This window comes from Ursus americanus, chromosome 7 (genome assembly GCF_024610735.1).
Source record: "Ursus americanus isolate L20-20 chromosome 7, mUrsAme1.1.p, whole genome shotgun sequence".
NCBI lineage: Eukaryota > Metazoa > Chordata > Mammalia > Carnivora > Ursidae > Ursus > Ursus americanus.
Genome location: NC_142133.1, coordinates 25,525,785 through 25,545,076, shown reverse-complemented (window position 1 = coordinate 25,545,076; position 19,292 = coordinate 25,525,785). Strand labels below are relative to the sequence as shown.

Genomic DNA, 19,292 nt, shown 5'->3' with positions numbered 1-19,292 from the left:
AATCTTCACATGTTTGAGGGAAAAGAGACTTGATAACACTTTTAATTGAGTTCCATCAATTTTACATATCAAACAGCCTGTGAAGCTAAATGACTTGTCCAAGATCACACAAGTTAGCAGAACTGGAAACCAGAGAAAGTTAAGGTCTCTCTCTGCACTTATTTTGAGATAATCACATGACTTGTAAAGTGACATACAGATCGTTTTTGGAGTGATTATAGCAGTTATACTCTGAAGTACATCATCTGATATTTTGAATTATGATAGAGCTCCCTAAATCTCAGCTTGACCTTTTTCTTTATTCTTTTTCTCCAAATTAGAACATTATTATATTTTTATATGATTCCCTGTATATTTGCCTTAGTGTTACCAGTTCTGCGTAGCCAGATAAACAGCAGTCAGGGTATAGGTTGATAAGTTTCTTTTTAGCGAACCACTTAGTATAACTAAATGTTAATTCTTTTCAAAACATTGACTTCAGATGGGCTGATGTTTGCTAAACACTATAGCGATAATTTTTGGAACCCATTTGCTTTTTCAGTGAAGTAGTGAAAAATAAGACGCTGAAGAAAGTAAAAGTCTAAAACTTATTTTAAACATTTTATCAAATGGGAGCTAGGAGTTTTCCCAAAATTAATTTTCTTTTAGTAAATTTTGCTTTTTATTTATTTTTATTTATTTATTTTTTAAAGATTTTATTTATTTATTCGACAGAGATAGAGACAGCCAGCTAGAGAGGGAACACAAGCAGGGGGAGCGGGAGAGGAAGAAGCAGGCTCATAGCGGAGGAGCCTGATGTGGGGCTCGATCCCATAACGCTGGGATCACGCCCTGAGCTGAAGGCAGACACTTTAACCGCTGTGCCACCCAGGCACCCCTAAGTTTTGCTTTTTAATGCAAAGAAATGAGTATTCTTTAATTACGTGTGACTTTCAAGAATCCAGAATTGGATTTTACAGAAGTCATGTAGTACAATTCTCTAATAACAAAATTGACTCTAAGAAAAACTGCCTTTTGTCTTTCTTGACTTAGACACCTAATTTGTCCTTAATGGCTATCACTTTTTGTATGAAGCTATTGAATTCATTTTCTTTTTATCGACCATGAAAAGGTTTTTCTTAAAACTATTTTATTTTCCCTTAATAACCAGAAGGCCTTTCATTGTTTCTTTTTATTTATTATGTTCTTGCTAAGAGTAGTTGCTTTATTGTGGAAAATACTTCTTTTAATTGATTATACTTTTTTGTACACTTCTTGGTTCTTTGAACAGTACTGCCTTTTAAAATAGTGACTGAGATGGAGATTAAATTTTAGGTTGAAGGGAAATTAAATATCAACCAGTTTGATCTCTCATTTTAAAGAAACTGAGATCCTGTGTGGTTCACCCCTCAATTTACAATTAGCAGCTGACCTGACACGGACTTAATTAATTCATTGTTCTTGACTCAAAACCTATTGCTTTGGCACCCCAAATCACCAAACTTTGTACCTCCTGAGCATAAGCTATTAATCAGCTCTTGACATTTTCATTAATAGTAGAATCAAAATATTTCTATATAACACATTTGCATTTATAATAAAACTTTTCCTATTCAGTTTTTCTAAAATACTTCATGTGAAATTGTCACAAAGAAGCAAAAATGACCTAATTTTATGCTTTTTTGTAGTACCCTGCAGAATCACCAGATTGTTTTGTGGATTTTCCTGTTTCATTTTCTGTTTCCTGGACACCACAGGTAAGTTCTTAAATTTATTTTAAGTAGCTAAAAAGTGTATTCTGTTACAAGAATAGGGTATAGGATGTAGCCAATATGGCCATTATAGGTTATAAAGTGATTTTGTTATCGTTGTTGTTGTTGTTATAAGCATTTATTTATAAACAGAACTTTCAGAGTGCTTTTTTTTTTTTCATATTTCTCTGTGGTTAATCCCACATAAACACACCATCCGGTCTTTAGATGTTTATGCCTCGTAATAGATAAATATGAAGAAGGTCTATTGATAGAAATTTTCCTTTGAATTTAAATCATAAAGAACTCTATAAAGCAGTGATTAGTAAGTGGAAAGTTGAGTGAATTTTTCAGATTGCTAAAACTGTTAATATTGATGGCGTAATATCAGAGAATCTTTTTCAGAGAAAAATGAGTTATGGCTGAAAATACAAATCATTTCCACTTAGTTTTTATTGTTTTAAAGTGGTTGTCCATAATTCATCTTTCAGCATGGACTATATTTTTATATGGGCTTTGGGACATTTGTACTTGTGGAAAGAATATAGGAGATTCTTTCTCCTGCTTCTGTCAGTTTATTCAAAAAGTTGATATCTAACAAGATGAAATTAGAAGTACACTGTAAATGGTAACATTATGTAGATGTAAGATTATCAATAGTACCAACATTGACATTACATGTGTGTATTTTTTAAGGATCTGACACAGTGGTGGTTAGATTCAGAGAACAACCTAATGACGACAGGCATGGTCCTTCTTTCACCAAGTAAATTGTGGCAGTTGGTAGCAAAATGGAGAGAACGTTTCTGTTCTATTCTCTCGAGGCTACCCGTATTTTTGTCATGAAATTTTGATGGGGTCAAGTGAAGATTTATGCCTGATCTTTTTAAGTATATACATACAGTAATTGTATATGAAGGTAGTTTTTAAAAATAAACCTAAGTATGTATATAATAGGACTTAAATAGTGTTGTGTAGATTCAAATGTCATTTTAATTATGCATATATATTAAAAATTATTTTTCATATTTTTTTTCTTTAAAAACAACAGTCTCCCTCCTTTCAATGGAAACTGAGAAAACACAGCAAAATAAAGGAGAGGAAAAACCCTGTAATTTCCTTTTGGTATTCTGATATAGGTTATAAATACCTAAGAAACATTGTGTTCATTTTTTCTTTTTTTAAAGAAACTTCTTTTTTAAATATACATTTTCTATTTGGCTTTTACTCTTTTTAAAATAGACGTATTTCTCTTTTTTAAATATAAATTTCCTATTTGGCTCGGTAAACTTTGTTTTATGTGAGATTATGAGATAATGCTGTACCTGGATTGTATTATTCCTTCCAGATATGCTGTCTCTAGATTATATTTTAATATGTGCCAAAATCCCAAGTCGAAGACTATATTTTTGATGAATTTCTAATGTCTTTAATGTAGATAACCGTACAAGTTTTTCCCGGTCTTAAATCTGTGAAAAAGTTTGCATCTCCACAAAAAGAGTGTTTAGCACTTACCTTATTCTGTCATTTAGCAAAATTATTTTGTGATTTCAACACACTGGAAAATCTTTGAGGGTAATTTCTTTCAAATTTTCTACCCGTATTTAACACCAGCTCAATGCTTTGCACATTTAAGCATGGAATGACTTTTAGATTTAGTTAGGTCATACAGCAAGTTTTCTGTTTTGTGCTAGCTCCAAGAAAACAGAACTAATTAGTAATAACTGGAATGTTATAATTTTTTTAAATTAAAGAATGTACTAAGATTCTTAGTAAAGCACAGATAAAAATTTGGATACCTCTTTATCCACAACTCAGATTTGACAGATGTTAATTTTTTGTGGCATTCATTTCATTTCTAGTTCTTATTTCTGTCTCTCTGTTAGGAATAAAATGTTCCAGGAACAACTAAGACTTCATTCCTCTTTTCCTTTTCTTTCCTTCTCTCCCTTCCTGGAGGTAACCACCTCCCTGAAATTGATGCATGTGCTATCCATGCATATTTTTTGCTACATTTGTTCATGCCATATTCTATAGTATTGGCTGTCTGAATTTTTTATACAGCATTGTTTCTGAGATTTACCCATGATCTTTGCATGTTTAGTACATTCAATGCTTTATATAGTTCCATTATATAAATCCACCAGTTAATTTATTCATTGCCTTACTGATAAGGTTGTTCACAATTTCTTAAGTTGTGCTCTAGTGAACATCTTTACGTTTCCTTGTACACATATGAGACTCTTAGTATGGCTTATACCTAGAGAAAATGTTGGATTGAGGGGAATGTATCTCTTTGAGATTACTAAATATTGCCAAATCGCCTTCTCAAATTGGTTGTATAAGTTTATACCCCTACCCAGCAATGTATGTAACATCTACTTCTCCAGATATTTTCTAGGTCTTAGCCTGACCTTAATTCTTAACAAGAATCGAAATCATTATTATTGTGTTTTTAATCTTTGCTTATTTAAAATTTTTTCTTTTATTATAAGCATTCCTTTTTAATTTGGGTACCAGTTGTTGGTTATATGGGATGTATCTTCTCTCTGTGGCATACTTTTTACCTTTGTATGTAATCTGTTTTGTCAGTCAGAAGTTTAACTTTCAGTGTTGTCCCATTTGTCAGTCTCATCCTTGTGATTTCTGCTTTTTGTGTCTTGAATGGGAAAATCTTTCATATCTTGTTCTGAAAAGATAGTTTTCTGTCATTCTAAAAGTTAATTTTTTTTTCATATTTAAGTAGGAGATAGGAATCTTATTTACACTTGCTTATTTTATATATGCTCATAGAATTTGGATGTGTCTTCATTAGTTTAGATCTGGGGGTGATTTTCAGTTTTTCTTTTGTTTTTGCTATTAAAATTCAGAAAATTTTCAAAATATATTATTTACTTATTATTTTAGAGTCTAGCAGTACATCATCAGCATTTTGGTGATACCGCCAGTGGTATGAGCTCTTGAGTGTTTTGGACGTGATAAGAGTATTGGCAATATTAGTTTATGTTTTAAAAGTAAGCAATATCAGACTACTTTGCCGTGTATGATCTTTTTTCATTGATTTGTTGGAAATAATTCTGCTTGTGAGAGTTATTTTTTCTTAACAATTTTTAAACAGTCGTGGTTCTTAAGCAAAATAAATGTAGCCTAACAGCAACCTTATATTTAAGAGATTGTACATAGGTTCCAGATAATTGATTAAAAAAAATAATCCTTGTCTGTTTTTGTTTTGTACATTTCCTCTTTGGATTCAGTGTTTCTGGACTTTAAACTTGGAAGATCTTTATTTTCCTTTCTTTTTGTGAAATAATAGGCATGGCTTTGTGGCATCCATATTAAAAATGGGTAATTTTCCTTATGGTCCCTGTCTTCCTGCTGGGTTGATAATGTTTTGATGTATTTTTCTTTTGCTCTGATGAGAGGTCTGCTGCTGCTGCTCTGACATATTCATTTGGATGAATAATTATAACTTGCACAATGTCAAGCTGAAGATGGTAGGGTTTTGTGCGTCATGACAAGCCTAGTAGCCAGTGCAGGTGTCTCACAGCATGATCAGCAACAGCCAGTGTATTCTGGCTCAGAGGAGACATTTAGAGTAGTAAGAAATCAGCACCAAGGGCAAGGCTGCTGCTACTACTGCTGCCGTGATCTGTGCCAAAGAAACACAAAGTGCTTCTCAAAGACAAGTGATGCATACCCCTTTTCAGATATTTATTTTGCTTACCCAATAAATTTTCTTTTATAGATTTAGCATAGAATATAAGAGCATCTCATTTTTATCTTAGTCTACTTTGTAGCATCACAGATGCTCTGTATCTTTAACAACCTGCTACCTTTTGGACTTTTACATGCTGGTCGTATATGTGAATTTTGTTGACTAATGATACCATAGAATGCTCTAATGTAAGATTTTAAGTGCACTGATGTTGGGGTCTGTAAGAGCAAAATTCGTTTTCTCTAGGTCACTGACCAACACAAAATAAGTGTTAATCGGGGTGCCTGGGTGGTGCGGTGTGGTTAAGTGTCTGACTCTTGGCTTTGGCTCGGGTCATCATCTCAGGGTCTTGGGATTGAGCCCCATGTCGGTCTCTGGGCTTAGCTCAGAGTCTGCTTAAGACTCGTACTCTGTCTCCCTCTGCCCCTCCCTCCTTGCTGGCATGTGTGCATGCATGCACTCTCTCTCAAATAAATAAATAAATAAATAAATAAATAAATTAAATCTTTAAAAAAATTGCAGTTCTACCTATAAATGTGCCATTAAGTGCAGGCTTGGTGAAGTATCTTTGCTATGGCAGTTGCCATTTTCAGATTTGGTATGATACAATAAGTAGTAGTGTCTCTCTCTCTCTCTCTCTCTATATATATATATATATATATATAATTTTTTTATCATGATAATCTCATATTCTAGAATAATGCCATGAATGCAAGAATAGCAAAACTAATGATGAAGCCTCTGGCTGATAAGCTGATGGTGAATGAAGAATTTGTAATGAAAGGAAACAGTCCTATTACATAGCAGGGAGCATGATCCATTAGTTAGAGCAGCAGACTAGCAGTTGGGTATCTTAGGTTCTGTTTACAGTTCAGTCATTGACTTAATTGTATAATTTCAAACAAGTCATGTGACTGGCCTTTGCCTCAGTTCATATGTATATGGAAATAATGAACTTTTTCTTTTTCACAGAGATGTTAAGAAAAATAAATTTGATTTAAAATAAACAGTGTCAGGGGAAGAACCCTCAAAATCCACTCTAAGGATCCTGTGGAACTTCTCCTTTTCTGACTTACTGCTAGATTATCTTTCCATTTTTCTCTTTGCTGTCTTTGTTGGAGAACTCCTAATACTGGATTTTTGTTCACTCTTAAATTGGTTAAGTAAATACGCTTTTGCCTTCTTGGCAGTTTTATTGTTGCCCTAGTGGTATGTTTAAAAAGACATCAAAAGGACCAAAAGAAAGAAATTTAATTCATTATTGAGATCATGCGATACGATAGAAGTATCAGTGTGATCTATTGGACTCAGTAACCTATTAAACACCTTTTTTTTTTCTTTTTCAATAACATATTTTAAAAGTACCCTGCACTGATTAAGAAAAAAAAAAGAAACTTTACATCAAAAACCGGGGATGTACTGTATGGTGACTAACATAATATAATAAAAAAACATTAAAAAAAAAAAAGAAAATACAAATGAGCAAAATTAAGAAAATATAAAATCACCTTTAATGCCTTCATTTAGAATGGTGTTTTCACTGGATAATAGCTTTGAAACTAGGCTTGTCACTTAAAATATTTCAGTTTTTAAAACATCATTGATAATGTGCATTTATTCCAGGTATTCCTTAGAATCATTTAGTTTTTAGTTATAATTAGGTTTATATTTATCCATCAAGTTAAGAACTTTTGTGTTCATAATCTAGGAACTGGTTATGTCTACATTTATTTAGGTCCCTCAGTTAAGTAGCAGTGGTTTCTTAATCTAGATTTTGCATATTTTTATTGAGTTGATTCCTAACTATTTTACAATTTTTTCTTGCTACTGTGAATGCTTTGTTAAAAAAAATCATATTTTCTAGTTTACCGTGAGAATACAGGCAAGCTATATTCTTTTTCTTTTTAAAAAAGTTTTAACTTTTATTAAAGTTACATAAGAACATAGTTTAAAGAGTTAGGTTACAGGGTTTTTTGTTGGTGCTGTTTACTTTTTAGACCAAAGAGCGTTTCCTAGCCTCCTGCCCACCTTTTCTCCTTCTGCTGGCAGGGTCCACAACTTTTGATTGTCCGCTGATTCTTTTGGTGCTGTAATATTATTTATATTATTGCATGTTCTTGTAATTATACTGCCTTTTGTTTGCTTGGTTTAGGCATTATGTGTTAACTTCCCCTATAGATGGGTTTGCTGTTTCTTCTACCTGCTCCCACATGTATACACATGTATACTTCCTATCTTCCTGTTTTTCCCAAATAGTTATCTTTTATTTTTATTTAATTTTTAATTTTTTTATACAGAATGCTTCAAATTTGCTTGTCATCCTTGCGCATGGGCCATGCTAATCTTCTCTGTCTTGTTCCAATTTTAGTATATGTGCTGCTGCTGAAGCAAGCACCCAAATAGTTATCTTTTAATTTTGATTATATCAATACTCTGTTCACATTATGAACGTGTATATGCTATGCAGAGATAAGCCATGTGGTTAACTATTATTTTTCCTTTGTTACCTGGCTTTTGTTATTCCTAGAGTTAACAGTTATCTTACTTTTTCATTTCTGTAGTTTTCTCTATACTTAAAACTCATTCAACCCCCAGTTTTCCATCACTTGTCTGTATCTCTTCTTAGCCATCTGTCTTAGGTTTCTTTGGCTTTATTTCTGGGGAATTTCATTAAGATTTACCTAATAACCTCCGTGTTTAATTTTGTTTTTACTTTTATTATGTTAATTTCTAAGAGTTTACTTCATAGGTGTATATTCTTTTTTTTCCCCAGAGATATTATTTTTCCCCTCTAAGTACTTGAGTTGCTCTTTTTTCTGTGCTTATAATCTTTGGTCATCTGCTCATGATTAAAAGTCGGATGTAAAAAGCTGTTTGGAAAAAAGTAAATAAGCTGTTTGGAAGCTCTGAGTGCATGGCTGGGGCTTGTCAACTGTGACCTTTATTGTAGAGGCATCTGACTAGATCTCGTATTGAGGAATGCCAAATGTCAATACCTGTAGGTCTTTTTGAATGACTGGTTGGTCAGACTTCTCGGAGAAGACTCTTCCAGCATTCTGTTTCTGAGCAAGCAGAAAACATTCCTGTGAGGTATAAGTTGACCAAGGCTGGTGGACAGGAAACCATAGCCTGACTTGGTAAGCACTTATCTGATGCCATCTTCTACTGATAGGGCTGAACATTGTGTGGCTGTTGAAGAGATGCTTACAGGGTAAACCTCCATTATCACAGAGCAGGTAATGAGGGTGGATTTGGAGTGAAGAGGCAAAAATGATATCCTAGTTAATCACTGGGTTTTTCAGACTTTTTAATTTTGGCCACTCTTAACTTGTGTATAGTGGTCATTTTTTCCCCTTCAGTTTTGATTGTTGCTGATGTATATAAATCTGTTTTTTAAAATGATTTTCTATCTAGTAACCTTGTTAAACTCTTTATCTAATAATTTATCAGTAAATTTGTTTGGATTTTTCTGTGAACATAATGATATCATTTGTAATGACAGTTTCATTTCCTCCATTCCCATCTTTATACCTTTTCTCCCCCCCCTTATTGCTCTGGCTAGGCTTTCTAATACAATGTGAAATATAAATGGTAAACACGAACATCCTTGTCTTGTTCCAGATCTCAAAAAAACCAAAACCAAAACCAAAAACAAAAATACCCCACAAACTTTAAAGTTTTTGTTATTAGGTAGATTTTTGTCTGTGTATTTCTTGTACTAAAATCCTTTAACAATTTTTAATGGAATTTATTTCTGTTTCTAGTTTGCTAAGAGTTTTGTGTGAATGCAAGTTGAATTTTGTCAAATATATTCTTTCTATATATTAAGATAATCAAATTGTTTCTCCTTTAATCTGTTAATATGGTAAATTGATTGTTTGATTTCCTAATGTTAAGCCAGTCCTCTGTTCTTGAAATACACTTAGGGTAACGGTGCATTTTATATTTATCTATTGCTCACACACAAGTGATCTCCAGTGTATATTGTTTATTGCCAGATTGCATTTCTTAATTTTTTTAGGCATTTGCACCTATGCTTATATGAGCAATCCCTTAGTTTTTCTGCTTCCAAAATTTTGTTCTTGTTGCCTCTCCAGTTCTCCTTGTTTTTTGTGAGATTATACCTTAAAGGAAAAACAGGAACAACATAGTTTTAGTGAGTTTTGGGGAGGGACTGAAATTAGATGTGTGTATTTAACCCACCTTCCCTACCTAATAGCTTTTACCCTCTTTTTATAGAATATTAAGTATGTAGTTACTACTTTGTTTGAATTCTGATGTATAAACTAGTTATGAACAAGGAATGTTAAAATTTTTTCATTGCTTTCACCAGTGAGCTGCTAAAGAGAAATACTGAAATTTCTAAATAAGTATGCTAAATATGAATGGGGTCCACATTTCCAACTATAGGCAAGCGACAAAAGGAATAAATCCTCTTATTTACGTTTGGGTTTCTTTGGACCTTCATAGAACTTAGGTAAGATAAATAAGAAGAACTAACTTACAAAAGTCTACTAGGGAAGTTCTATCCTATTTTTAGTGCTTTATTAGATGAAATTATATATCTGTCATGGTCAAGTCTTTAATAGATACCTTGAAAAAGTACATAAACAGAAAAGCAGGGAGTGACATTTTTTCAGTAGGAAACAATTTAAATGTAACATGCCTTCATTATCCACTATATGTGGAGCACTGAGCTGGATTCTGAGGATGTTAAAGTGAATTAGGTTCTAATACCTAGGATAGGCTGTCAGGATTAGCTTGTGGTCTGATGAGGAAAGTGGTATTTAAAAATTTCAGTAAAATGTGTTGAGTGTTATGATGAGCCATTTTGATAAGGTGGAGTAGAAGCACATAATCTAACCTGATGTGGTCAAGCAAGTTTTCTGGATAAGATGTTAGTGTGTCCTGAGAAATGAGAAGTTAGGCTTGGGAGGAGAGATGATACTTCAGGGGCGAACTGCATTAGCCAAAGAACAAAGACATGAAATTATAGAAAATAATGCATGAATTACACAGCATTTGGTACTTTATGGTCAGATTTGTGGCAATCTTGTCTTGGAGTCTTTTGGTGCCATTTTCCAATAGCGTTTGCTCACCTTGTGTCTGTCACATTGTGATAATTCTTGTAGTATTTCAAGCTTTTTCATTATTATTTATTATGATCTGTGACATGATCTTTGTGACTGTTGTAATTGTTTTGAGTCACCATGAATTGCATCCATATGAGATGGCGAACTTAATGTACGTGTTCTGACTGCTGCACATACTGCACACCCCCCATCTCTCCCTCTCCTTTGGCTGTCCTGTTCCCCAAGATGCAAAAATTTTGAAATTAGGCCAGTTAATAAGCCGAAATGGCCTTTAAGTGAGAGGAAGAGTTACATGTCTCTCATTTTGAATCAAAAGCTAGAGATGATTAAATTTAGTGAGGAAGGCATGGCAAAAACCAGGATAGGCCAAAAGCTAGGCGTCTGGAGCCATATACTTAGCTAGGTTGTGAATGCAAAGGAAAAGTCTTGAAGGAAATTAAAAGTGGTACTCCAGTGAACAAATGATAAGAAACCAAAACTGTCTTATTGCTGATAGAGAGTTTTAGTGGTCTGGATAGAAAATCAAACAGCCACAGTATTCTCTTAAGCCAAAACCTAATCCAGACCAAAGCCTTAACTCTTCAATTCTATGAAGGCAAGATAGAGGTGAGGAAGCTGCGGAAGAAAAGTTTGAGGCTACAGAGGTTGGTTCATAAGGTTTAAGGAGAGAAGTCCTCTGCCTAGCATAAAAGTGCAAGGTGAAGCAGCAAGTGCTGATACAGAAGCTGCAGCAGGTTCTCCAGATGTAGCTGAGATAGTGAATGAAGGTGGCTGCACTAAATAAGAGATTTTCAGTGTAGACAAAATAGCCTTCTACTGGGAGAAGATGCCATCTACGACTTGCATAGTGAGAGAGAAGTCAACGTCTGGCCTCAGAGCTTCAAATGACAAGTTGACTCTTGTTAGGGGCTAATGCAAATGGTGACTTTATGTTGAAGCCAAGGCTCATTTACCATTCTGAAAATCCTAGAGCTCTTAAGAATGATGCTAAATCTACTATGCCTATGCTTTATAAAGGGAGTAACAAAGCATGGGTGACAGCACATCTGTTTACGACATGTAAGAAAAAAAAAAAGTTTCTTTTAAAATATTACTATTCATTGATAACGTACCTGGTACGTACAGCTCTGGTGGAGATGTACAATGATATTCATGTTTTCATGCCTGTTAACACAGCATCCATTCTGCAGCTTGTGGATTAAGGGGTCATTTTGACTTTCCAGTTTTACTATTTAAGAAAGACATTTGTAAGGCTATAGCTACCATAGGTAGTGATTCTTCTGATGGATCTAGGCAAAGTAAATTGAAAACTTTCTGGAAAAGATCCACTATTCTAGATGCCGTAAGAACATTTGTGATTCATGGGACAGGTCAAATATCAACATGAATGGGAGTCTGGAAGAAGTTGATTCCAACCCTCTTGGAAGAATTTAAGGAGTTCAAGACTTCAGTGGAGGAGGGAACTGTAGATGCGGTGGAAATAGCAAGAGAACTAGACTTACAAGTGGAGCCTGAAGATGGGACTGAGTTGCTTTGATCTCATAATCAAATTTTAATGGATTGGAGTTTTTCTTAGGAGTGAGCAAAGAGGGTGGTTTTTTGAGATGCAGTCTACACCAGGTGGAGATGTTGAGAAGATTACTGAAAGGACAGCAAGGTATTAGGATATTATATAAACTTAGTTGATAAAGTGGTAGTAGGGTTTGAGAGGATTGACTCCCATGTTGAAGGTTCTAGTGTGGGAAAATGCTGTCAAACAGCATTGCATGCTACAGAGAAATTGTGAAGGGAAGAGTCCCTTAATGCCTTCAACTTCATTGTTGTCTTATTTTAAGTAATTGTCATAGCCACCCCAAACTTCAGCAGTCACTACCCTGATCAGTCCACTGCCATCAACATCAAGGGAAGACCCCCTTCCAGCAGAAAGATTACAACTCCAAAAGCTCAGAGGATAGTTAGCACCCTTTAGCAATAATGTATTTTTTAATGAAAGTATTTACATTTTTTTAGACATATGTTATTGCTCACTTAATAGGCTATAATACAGTGTAAACATAACTTTTATATGCACTGGGAAACCAAAAAATTCATTTGATTTATTTTAATGCAACATTTGCTTAATTGTGACATTTGCTTTATTGCAGTGGTCAGGAACCAAATCCACTGTATATCGAAGATGGGCCTATAATGTCCTTCTTTGTCTCTTGTAACCGATTTTAATTTAAAGTCTATCTTGGCTGATAATTGTATTGCCACCCCTACTGTCTTTTGGCTATGATTTGCATGGAATAATCTTTTTTCATCCTTTCACTTTCAACCGCTTTGTCTCTGAAATGAGACTCTTATAGACAGCATATAGTTGGATCATGTGTTTTTATCCATTAGCCAATCTGTGTTTTTTGTTTTTTATTTTTGGTTGTTGCATATGTATTTTCTACTGGAAAAAAAATCATTCGTAAATTAACATACAAGAATGTACAAACACATGAATAAATAATGACACAGGACTGTTTTTGTGAAGTGTTTTTTAAAGTATCTTTAGATTTTAGTGCAAAAATGTACTCCTGGCACCTCTTAAAACATAAGAGCAAGCTCATAAAAACCATAGTGATAGAAGTGAGCTAACTACGTTCAGTGCCACCGTCAATTGAGTGGATACAGTCACTACATGTGGCTGTTGCTCAGATGTTAATGTCTGTGGTAGAGGAGCTCTAACAAAAGAGTCCCTGTAATGTCAAAATGAGTATTTTTGCAATAACCCCTCCCCCAAAAAAACCATGAAAGGAGAAATCTTTCTCTGCATGCAGCAAAGATAAGACTGATTTAGGCGGTCACCCATCAGTAGCCCTGAAGAGTTTTAGCTGCCAAAATATATGCAAGGTCACATTTGGTTTTTACTGAAATCTGTCTTGTGATTGGGGAGTTTAATCCATTTACATTTAAAGTAATTACTGATAAGGAGGGACATACTTCTGTCATTTTGCTGTTTTCCGTATGTCTTGTAGTTATTTTGTCTCTCATTTTTTACATTACTGTTTTATTTAGAGCTAGTTGATTTTTGGTAGTTAAACATTTAATTTCTCATTCTTTTTGTGTATATTCTGTAGTTATTTTCTCTGTGGTTAAGTTACAAATAAGTCTAGCTTTTAGACTAATAATTGTTACAAAAATGTATTAGTCTCTTAAATGTTATGGAACACAAAGAGTGAAGTCAAGTCATTGTTACAGTAATACTAGTTTTTATAATTGCCCATGTAAGTACCTTTACTGAGATCTCTATTTCTTCAGAGGACTTAATGTTACTGTCTAGTGTCCTTTCATTTCAACCTGTGAGACTCCCTTTAGCATGTTTTGCAGTGTGGGACTAATAGAGCACTCCTTCAGCTTTTGTTTATCTGGAAATGTCTTAATTTCTTCCTCACTGAAGAAGGACAGTTTTGCCAGACATAGGATTCTTGGTTATCAGTTTCGTTTTTGTTTTGTTTAAGCCCTTTGAATATATCAGCCTACTGCCTTCTGCCTTTCAAAATTTCTGATGAGAAATCTGATTGTTTTTGAGGTTCCCTAATGTATGATGAGTCGCTTCTTGCTTTTTCCAAGACACTCTTGTCTCTGGCTCTGAAAGTGTGATTGTAATGTGTCTTGGTGCGGGTCTCTTTGATTTCATCTTGCTTGGACTTTGTTGATGTCTTGGATGTTTATATTCGTGTCTTTCATCAAAATTGGGAGTTTTAAGACATTATTCGAATATTCTCTCTCTGCCACTTTCCTCCCTTTTTTTTTGGGTCCCCACGGTGCGTACATTGGTCAGCTCGTCCCACAGTGCCCTTAGGTTCTGTTCACTTCCCTGCATTCTTTTTTCTTTGTCACTGAGATTTGATAGTTGACTTGTCTTTAAGGTCTCAGATTCTTTTGTGTGCTCAAATCCGCCTTTAGATTCCTTTTGTGAATTTTTCATTTCAGCTCCACAATTTCTCTTTGGTTTCTTTTTAGGTTTTCTTTCTCTTTATTGATATTTCCTTTTTGTTCATTTTTTCTTGACTTTCTCCACATCTCTTTAATTTTTAAAGCATACTTAAGACCATCTTTTTCAAATTCTTTGAAATTTCAAATTCTTTCAAATTCTTTGTCTAATCTTTGTCTAAGTCTTTTTTAGGGAAAGTTGCTGTTAATGTCTTTTTTTTTTTTTTCCTTTGGATCAGGGTCACAGTTTCCTGTTCTTTTATGCCTTGTAATTTTGTTGTTGTTGAAAACTGGATACTTTAATAGTGAGGTAACTCTAGAAATTGGATTTTTCTTTTTCCCTAGAGAAGAATGATTAAAATCTCCCGTTTTTATATTTTATTCTTTTTTTTTTTTTTTTTTGATGTTATAGGCTGTCTCTGTGCTAAGGATCAGCCTATGGTATAAGTTTAGGGTCTTTTCTGGTCATTTTTGAGCCTGTGTCTTTCCCTGGGATTGAACAGTGACTTCCACATTTCCCTTGTCTGTGCATTACTTTGAAATGTTTGTGTCTTTAATGTCTGATTCCCAAAAAAGGGAAAAAAGAAAAATGAAGTTGGCGGGGGGAGGGCACTGTCTTTAAATATTCTGCACCTCACTTCGGCAGGAGGAGGAGGGCCTAGCAACAATGGGAGGAGGTACAACAGCAATGTTCTACTGCCTCTTTGTCTACCCCTCTGAGATTAGAAGCCACAATCAGATCAGAGTACAGATCCCTGTTACTTGGAAGACAGATCCTTTTACCTACCCTATCTCCTGTAAGCTGTGTGTAAGTTGCTCCTGGACTACCTGCAGGGCTGCCGGTCATGGGGTGATGGGTAGCCTCTGTCAAGCTAAGAGCTGAAATTGATAGAATTTGCAAGCCTTCAATAGACTCCAGAGTTCCAAAATATATCAGACAGTTTCGATCAGTGTAAGTGTCTAGGTGGGGAGACAGATTCCTGGTGCTTTCTGCTTAGGCATCTACTCAGAATTCTCTCCTAATTGGCTTGGTGTTGATTTTTTTTTCTTAATGGTCTATAATATAGGATAGCTAAGGACCACATATGAGAGTGCCTACTAATTTTCAACATGCACTTGAACAGATGTTTTTTTAATCTTTTTTTTTTTTTTTAAGGTAATTGCTATAGTCATTCTCTAATGGCTACATAGGAACATATGAAGTGAGTCAGTTTCATTTGTCTTTGTAGGTAGTTACCTTGCTCACATGACCTCAAAATAACAAATCTTTTAAATCATCCTCACTGCTGGTCAGTTATAATCAAAATAAATATAGGAAGAGTTGTCTCCGTGGATTGCTTGACAGAGAATAATAGCATTTGATTAAATAGATATAGTTACAAAGCTACCTACAGAAGGTGTGGGGAACTTCAATGAAGCTTGCAAAGAAGATCAAAGGAACTAAATATTTAAGAGATTTGCTATCTCTTTAAAGATATCTTATTAGAAATATTGCAATTAATATTAAAATTAAATTTCTTAAAAAGCTTAATCTCTTGATATTTCCTTATTCTATTGAAGCTTTTTGAATCCCCCAGAGATAAAGACAAAAATGATTATTAGAGGATTTATCTGCACATATTATAGGAAAGTATAAAAAAAAATCAGAAGGGAAAGCAACTGTTGCAAGTACCAGAAAATTATGCTATTAATTTAAGTGTCATCAGAGCACAAAAGATCACATTCCAGGACTGTGAGAAAATTATTAAAATACTGGAAATAATAGTACTTAAGATGAAGATATTATACTCTAAGATCTGGTTAAGTGACTGACATTATTATATCACTTCAGGTATTATAAAAGTAACAAAATGCTTTTAAAGATAATAAGCGTTACATTTTGAGATTGGCAGTGTTCACACTTTTCTGCTTAAGTGCTTTCCTAGTTTAACATAATTTAATAACAGTTATGGGAGAGTAGCTAACATCGGAGTTCTCATATATATCTTTTTTCCTTCCTTCAGTATATATACATTTTATATATCTATATATATAAAAGTGATAAAATTTCATTCTCTTAAGTGGTAGGTTTATGAACAGTTACTTTTCTGCCTTTGTCCTCGGTGTTAGAAATATTGCTACTTTGTAATTTTTTAGCTCCTAATTATTGATTAATCTACTGCAAAAAAAGGTACTACTTTGTAGATCCCATTACTATCCAGAAATCAGAAGAAGTGGGTTTTTTTTTTTGAACAGCTTTATTAAGGTATAATTGATATGTAATTAATTGAACATATTTAAAATGTACAATTTGAGTTTTGACCAGTGTTTACACCTGTGAAATCAATCCCACAATCAAGATAATAAACATTTCCATTAGACCCAAGTTTCCCCATTCGCAGTCTCTCTGTTCCTGTTGGCTCTCCCACTGGCCCCCAGGCAACTACTGATCTACTTTCTAGAATTTTATATAATTCTATGTATTCTTATCTGTCAGATTTCTTCCCCAGCATAGAGATTCTTCCATTGTGGCATATAATAATAGTTCATTCTTTTTACGCTGAGTAGTATTCCATTGTTTGGATTTACTACATATTGTCCATTTAGTTGTTGATGGACATATGAATTGTTTTCAAGATTTGGCTGTTACAAATAGGGCTGCTGTGAATATTATGTGATGTCATTATATGAACATATGCTTTCATTTCTCTTCAGCAGATACCTACGAGTGGAATGCTGAATCATAGAAGAGGTGTATGTTTAATTTTTTAAGAAACTGCTCACATTAAAAAAACACAGTTGCTTATGAAAGTGGTTGTTATATTTTACATTCCAAACAGGAGTGTCTGAGAGTTCCTGTTTCTCTGTATCCTTCATCCTTGCTCACATTTGGTATGGCCAGTCTTTCTCAATCTCTCTCTCTCTTTCTCTCTCTCTCTCTTTTTTTTTTTTTTTTTTTTAAGTAGGCTCCACACCCAGCATGGAGCCTACCATGGGGCCCAAACTCATGTCTCTGATATCAAGACCTGAGCTGAGATCAAAAGTTGGACACTTCACTGACTGAGCCACCTGCTGCCCCTGTCTTTCTCATTTTAGCCATCCTAATAGTGTGTAGTGGTAACTCATTGTGGTTTTAATTGCATTCCCTTAATGACCAATGATATTGAGCATATTTTTATGTGCTTATTTGTCATCCATATATCTTTTTTGGTGAAATATCTGCAAATTTTTTGCCTAAAGACTTAAATAGTTGGAGAGATAGGCCACATTAATGTATTAGACTTTTCAATATTGTTAAAATGTCAGTTCTCTTCAAATAGATCTATAGACTCAATGCAATCCCAGTCCAAATCCCAACAGATTGATTTTAGAAATCGACGATAGAATTCTAAAATACATAAAGAAAATGCAGAGGACCTAGAATAGGAAACTGAAAAAGAAGAACAAAGTTAGAGGATTAATTTGACCTGATTTCAAAATATAAATCTAACCTTATCGAGACAATGTGGCATTATCATAGAAATACTTCTTGACTTAAGATGGGGTTACATCCTGATAAACCCATCATAAGTTAAAAATACTGTAAGTTGAAAATGCAGTTAATACATGTAACCTACTGAACATCACAGCTTAGCCTAGCCTACCTTATTTTTTTTTTTTTTAAGATTTTTTATTATATTATGTTAGTCACCGTACAGTACATCCCCGGTTTCCGATGTAAGGCTCAGTGATTCATTAGTTCTGTATAACACCCAGTGCACCATGCAATACGTGCCCTCTTTACTACCCATCACCGGTCTATCCCATTCCCCCGCCCCCCTCCCCTCTGAAGTCCTCAGTTTGTTTCTCATAGTCCATAGTCTCTCATGTTTCATTCCCCCTTCTGATTACCCCCCCTTTCTTTATCCCTTTCTTCCCCTACCGATCATCCTAGTTCTTATGTTCCATAGATGAGAGAAATCATATGATAGTTGTCTTTCTCTGCTTGACTTATTTCACTTAGCATTATCTCCTCCAGTGCTGTCCATGTTGTAGCAAATGTGGAGAACTCGTTCTTTCTGATAGCTGAGTAATATTCCATCGTATATATGGACCACAACTTCTTAATCCAGTCATCTGTTGAAGGGCATCTCGGCTCCTTCCACGATTTAGCTATTGTGGACATTGCTGCTATGAACATTGGGGCGCATATGGCCCTTCTCTTCACTACGTCTGTATCTTTGGGGTAAATACCCAGTAGTTAGCCTAGCCTACCTTAAACATGTCCAGAGCACTTATATTAGCCAACAGTGGGGCAAGGTCATCTAACACAAAGCCTATTTTATAATAATATGTTGAATATCTCATGTAATTTATTGAATACTGTACTGAAAATGAAAAGCTTCTGCTTTGGGTTGTATGGGCACGGAATGGTTTGTAAATGTATTGATTGTTCACCCTTGTGATCGCATGGCTCACTGCCCAGCGTCAGAGGAATATCCTACCACATATTACTAGCCTGGAAAGATCAAAATTCAGAATTTGAAGTATGGATTCGACTGAATGCATATCATTTTTCACACCATTGTAAGGTCAAAATATCATTAAGTCAGGCCGTTGTAAGTTGGGGATCATATGTATACCCATACAAACTGGTTGCTGAAAATAGTTGTATGTATATACAAAGGTGCAAAGATAATTCAGTGGGGGAAAGACAGTCTTTTCATTAAATTGGGCTGAAACAATTTGCTGTATGCAAAAAAAAAAAAAAGATGAACTTCAATCCATTTACAGAACTTAACTCCAAATGGATTATGAACTTAATGTAAATAA

The 19,292-nt window shown here is 34.5% G+C and overlaps 1 protein-coding gene and 1 non-coding gene across 4 annotated transcripts in view; one reads left to right on the top strand and one right to left on the bottom strand.

The window, feature by feature from the left end:
* The window catches only part of FANCL (FA complementation group L), a 91,290-nt gene that overhangs the window by 43,348 nt on the left and 28,650 nt on the right, over positions 1 to 19,292 (top strand). For 2 of the 3 annotated variants that reach the window (XM_045788023.2, XM_087863419.1), the window contains exon 7: positions 1,668 to 1,736. The exons of the other annotated variant lie outside the window; for it this stretch is intronic. In XM_045788023.2, coding sequence (XP_045643979.1) covers positions 1,668 to 1,736 — 69 coding nt within the window. The remainder of the gene's footprint in view (positions 1 to 1,667; positions 1,737 to 19,292) is intronic. 3 annotated transcript variants of the gene reach the window in all.
* LOC123786172 (U6 spliceosomal RNA) lies at positions 7,733 to 7,840 on the bottom strand. Its single transcript, XR_006777903.2, has one exon. It is a non-coding gene; the product is annotated as a U6 spliceosomal RNA (small nuclear RNA).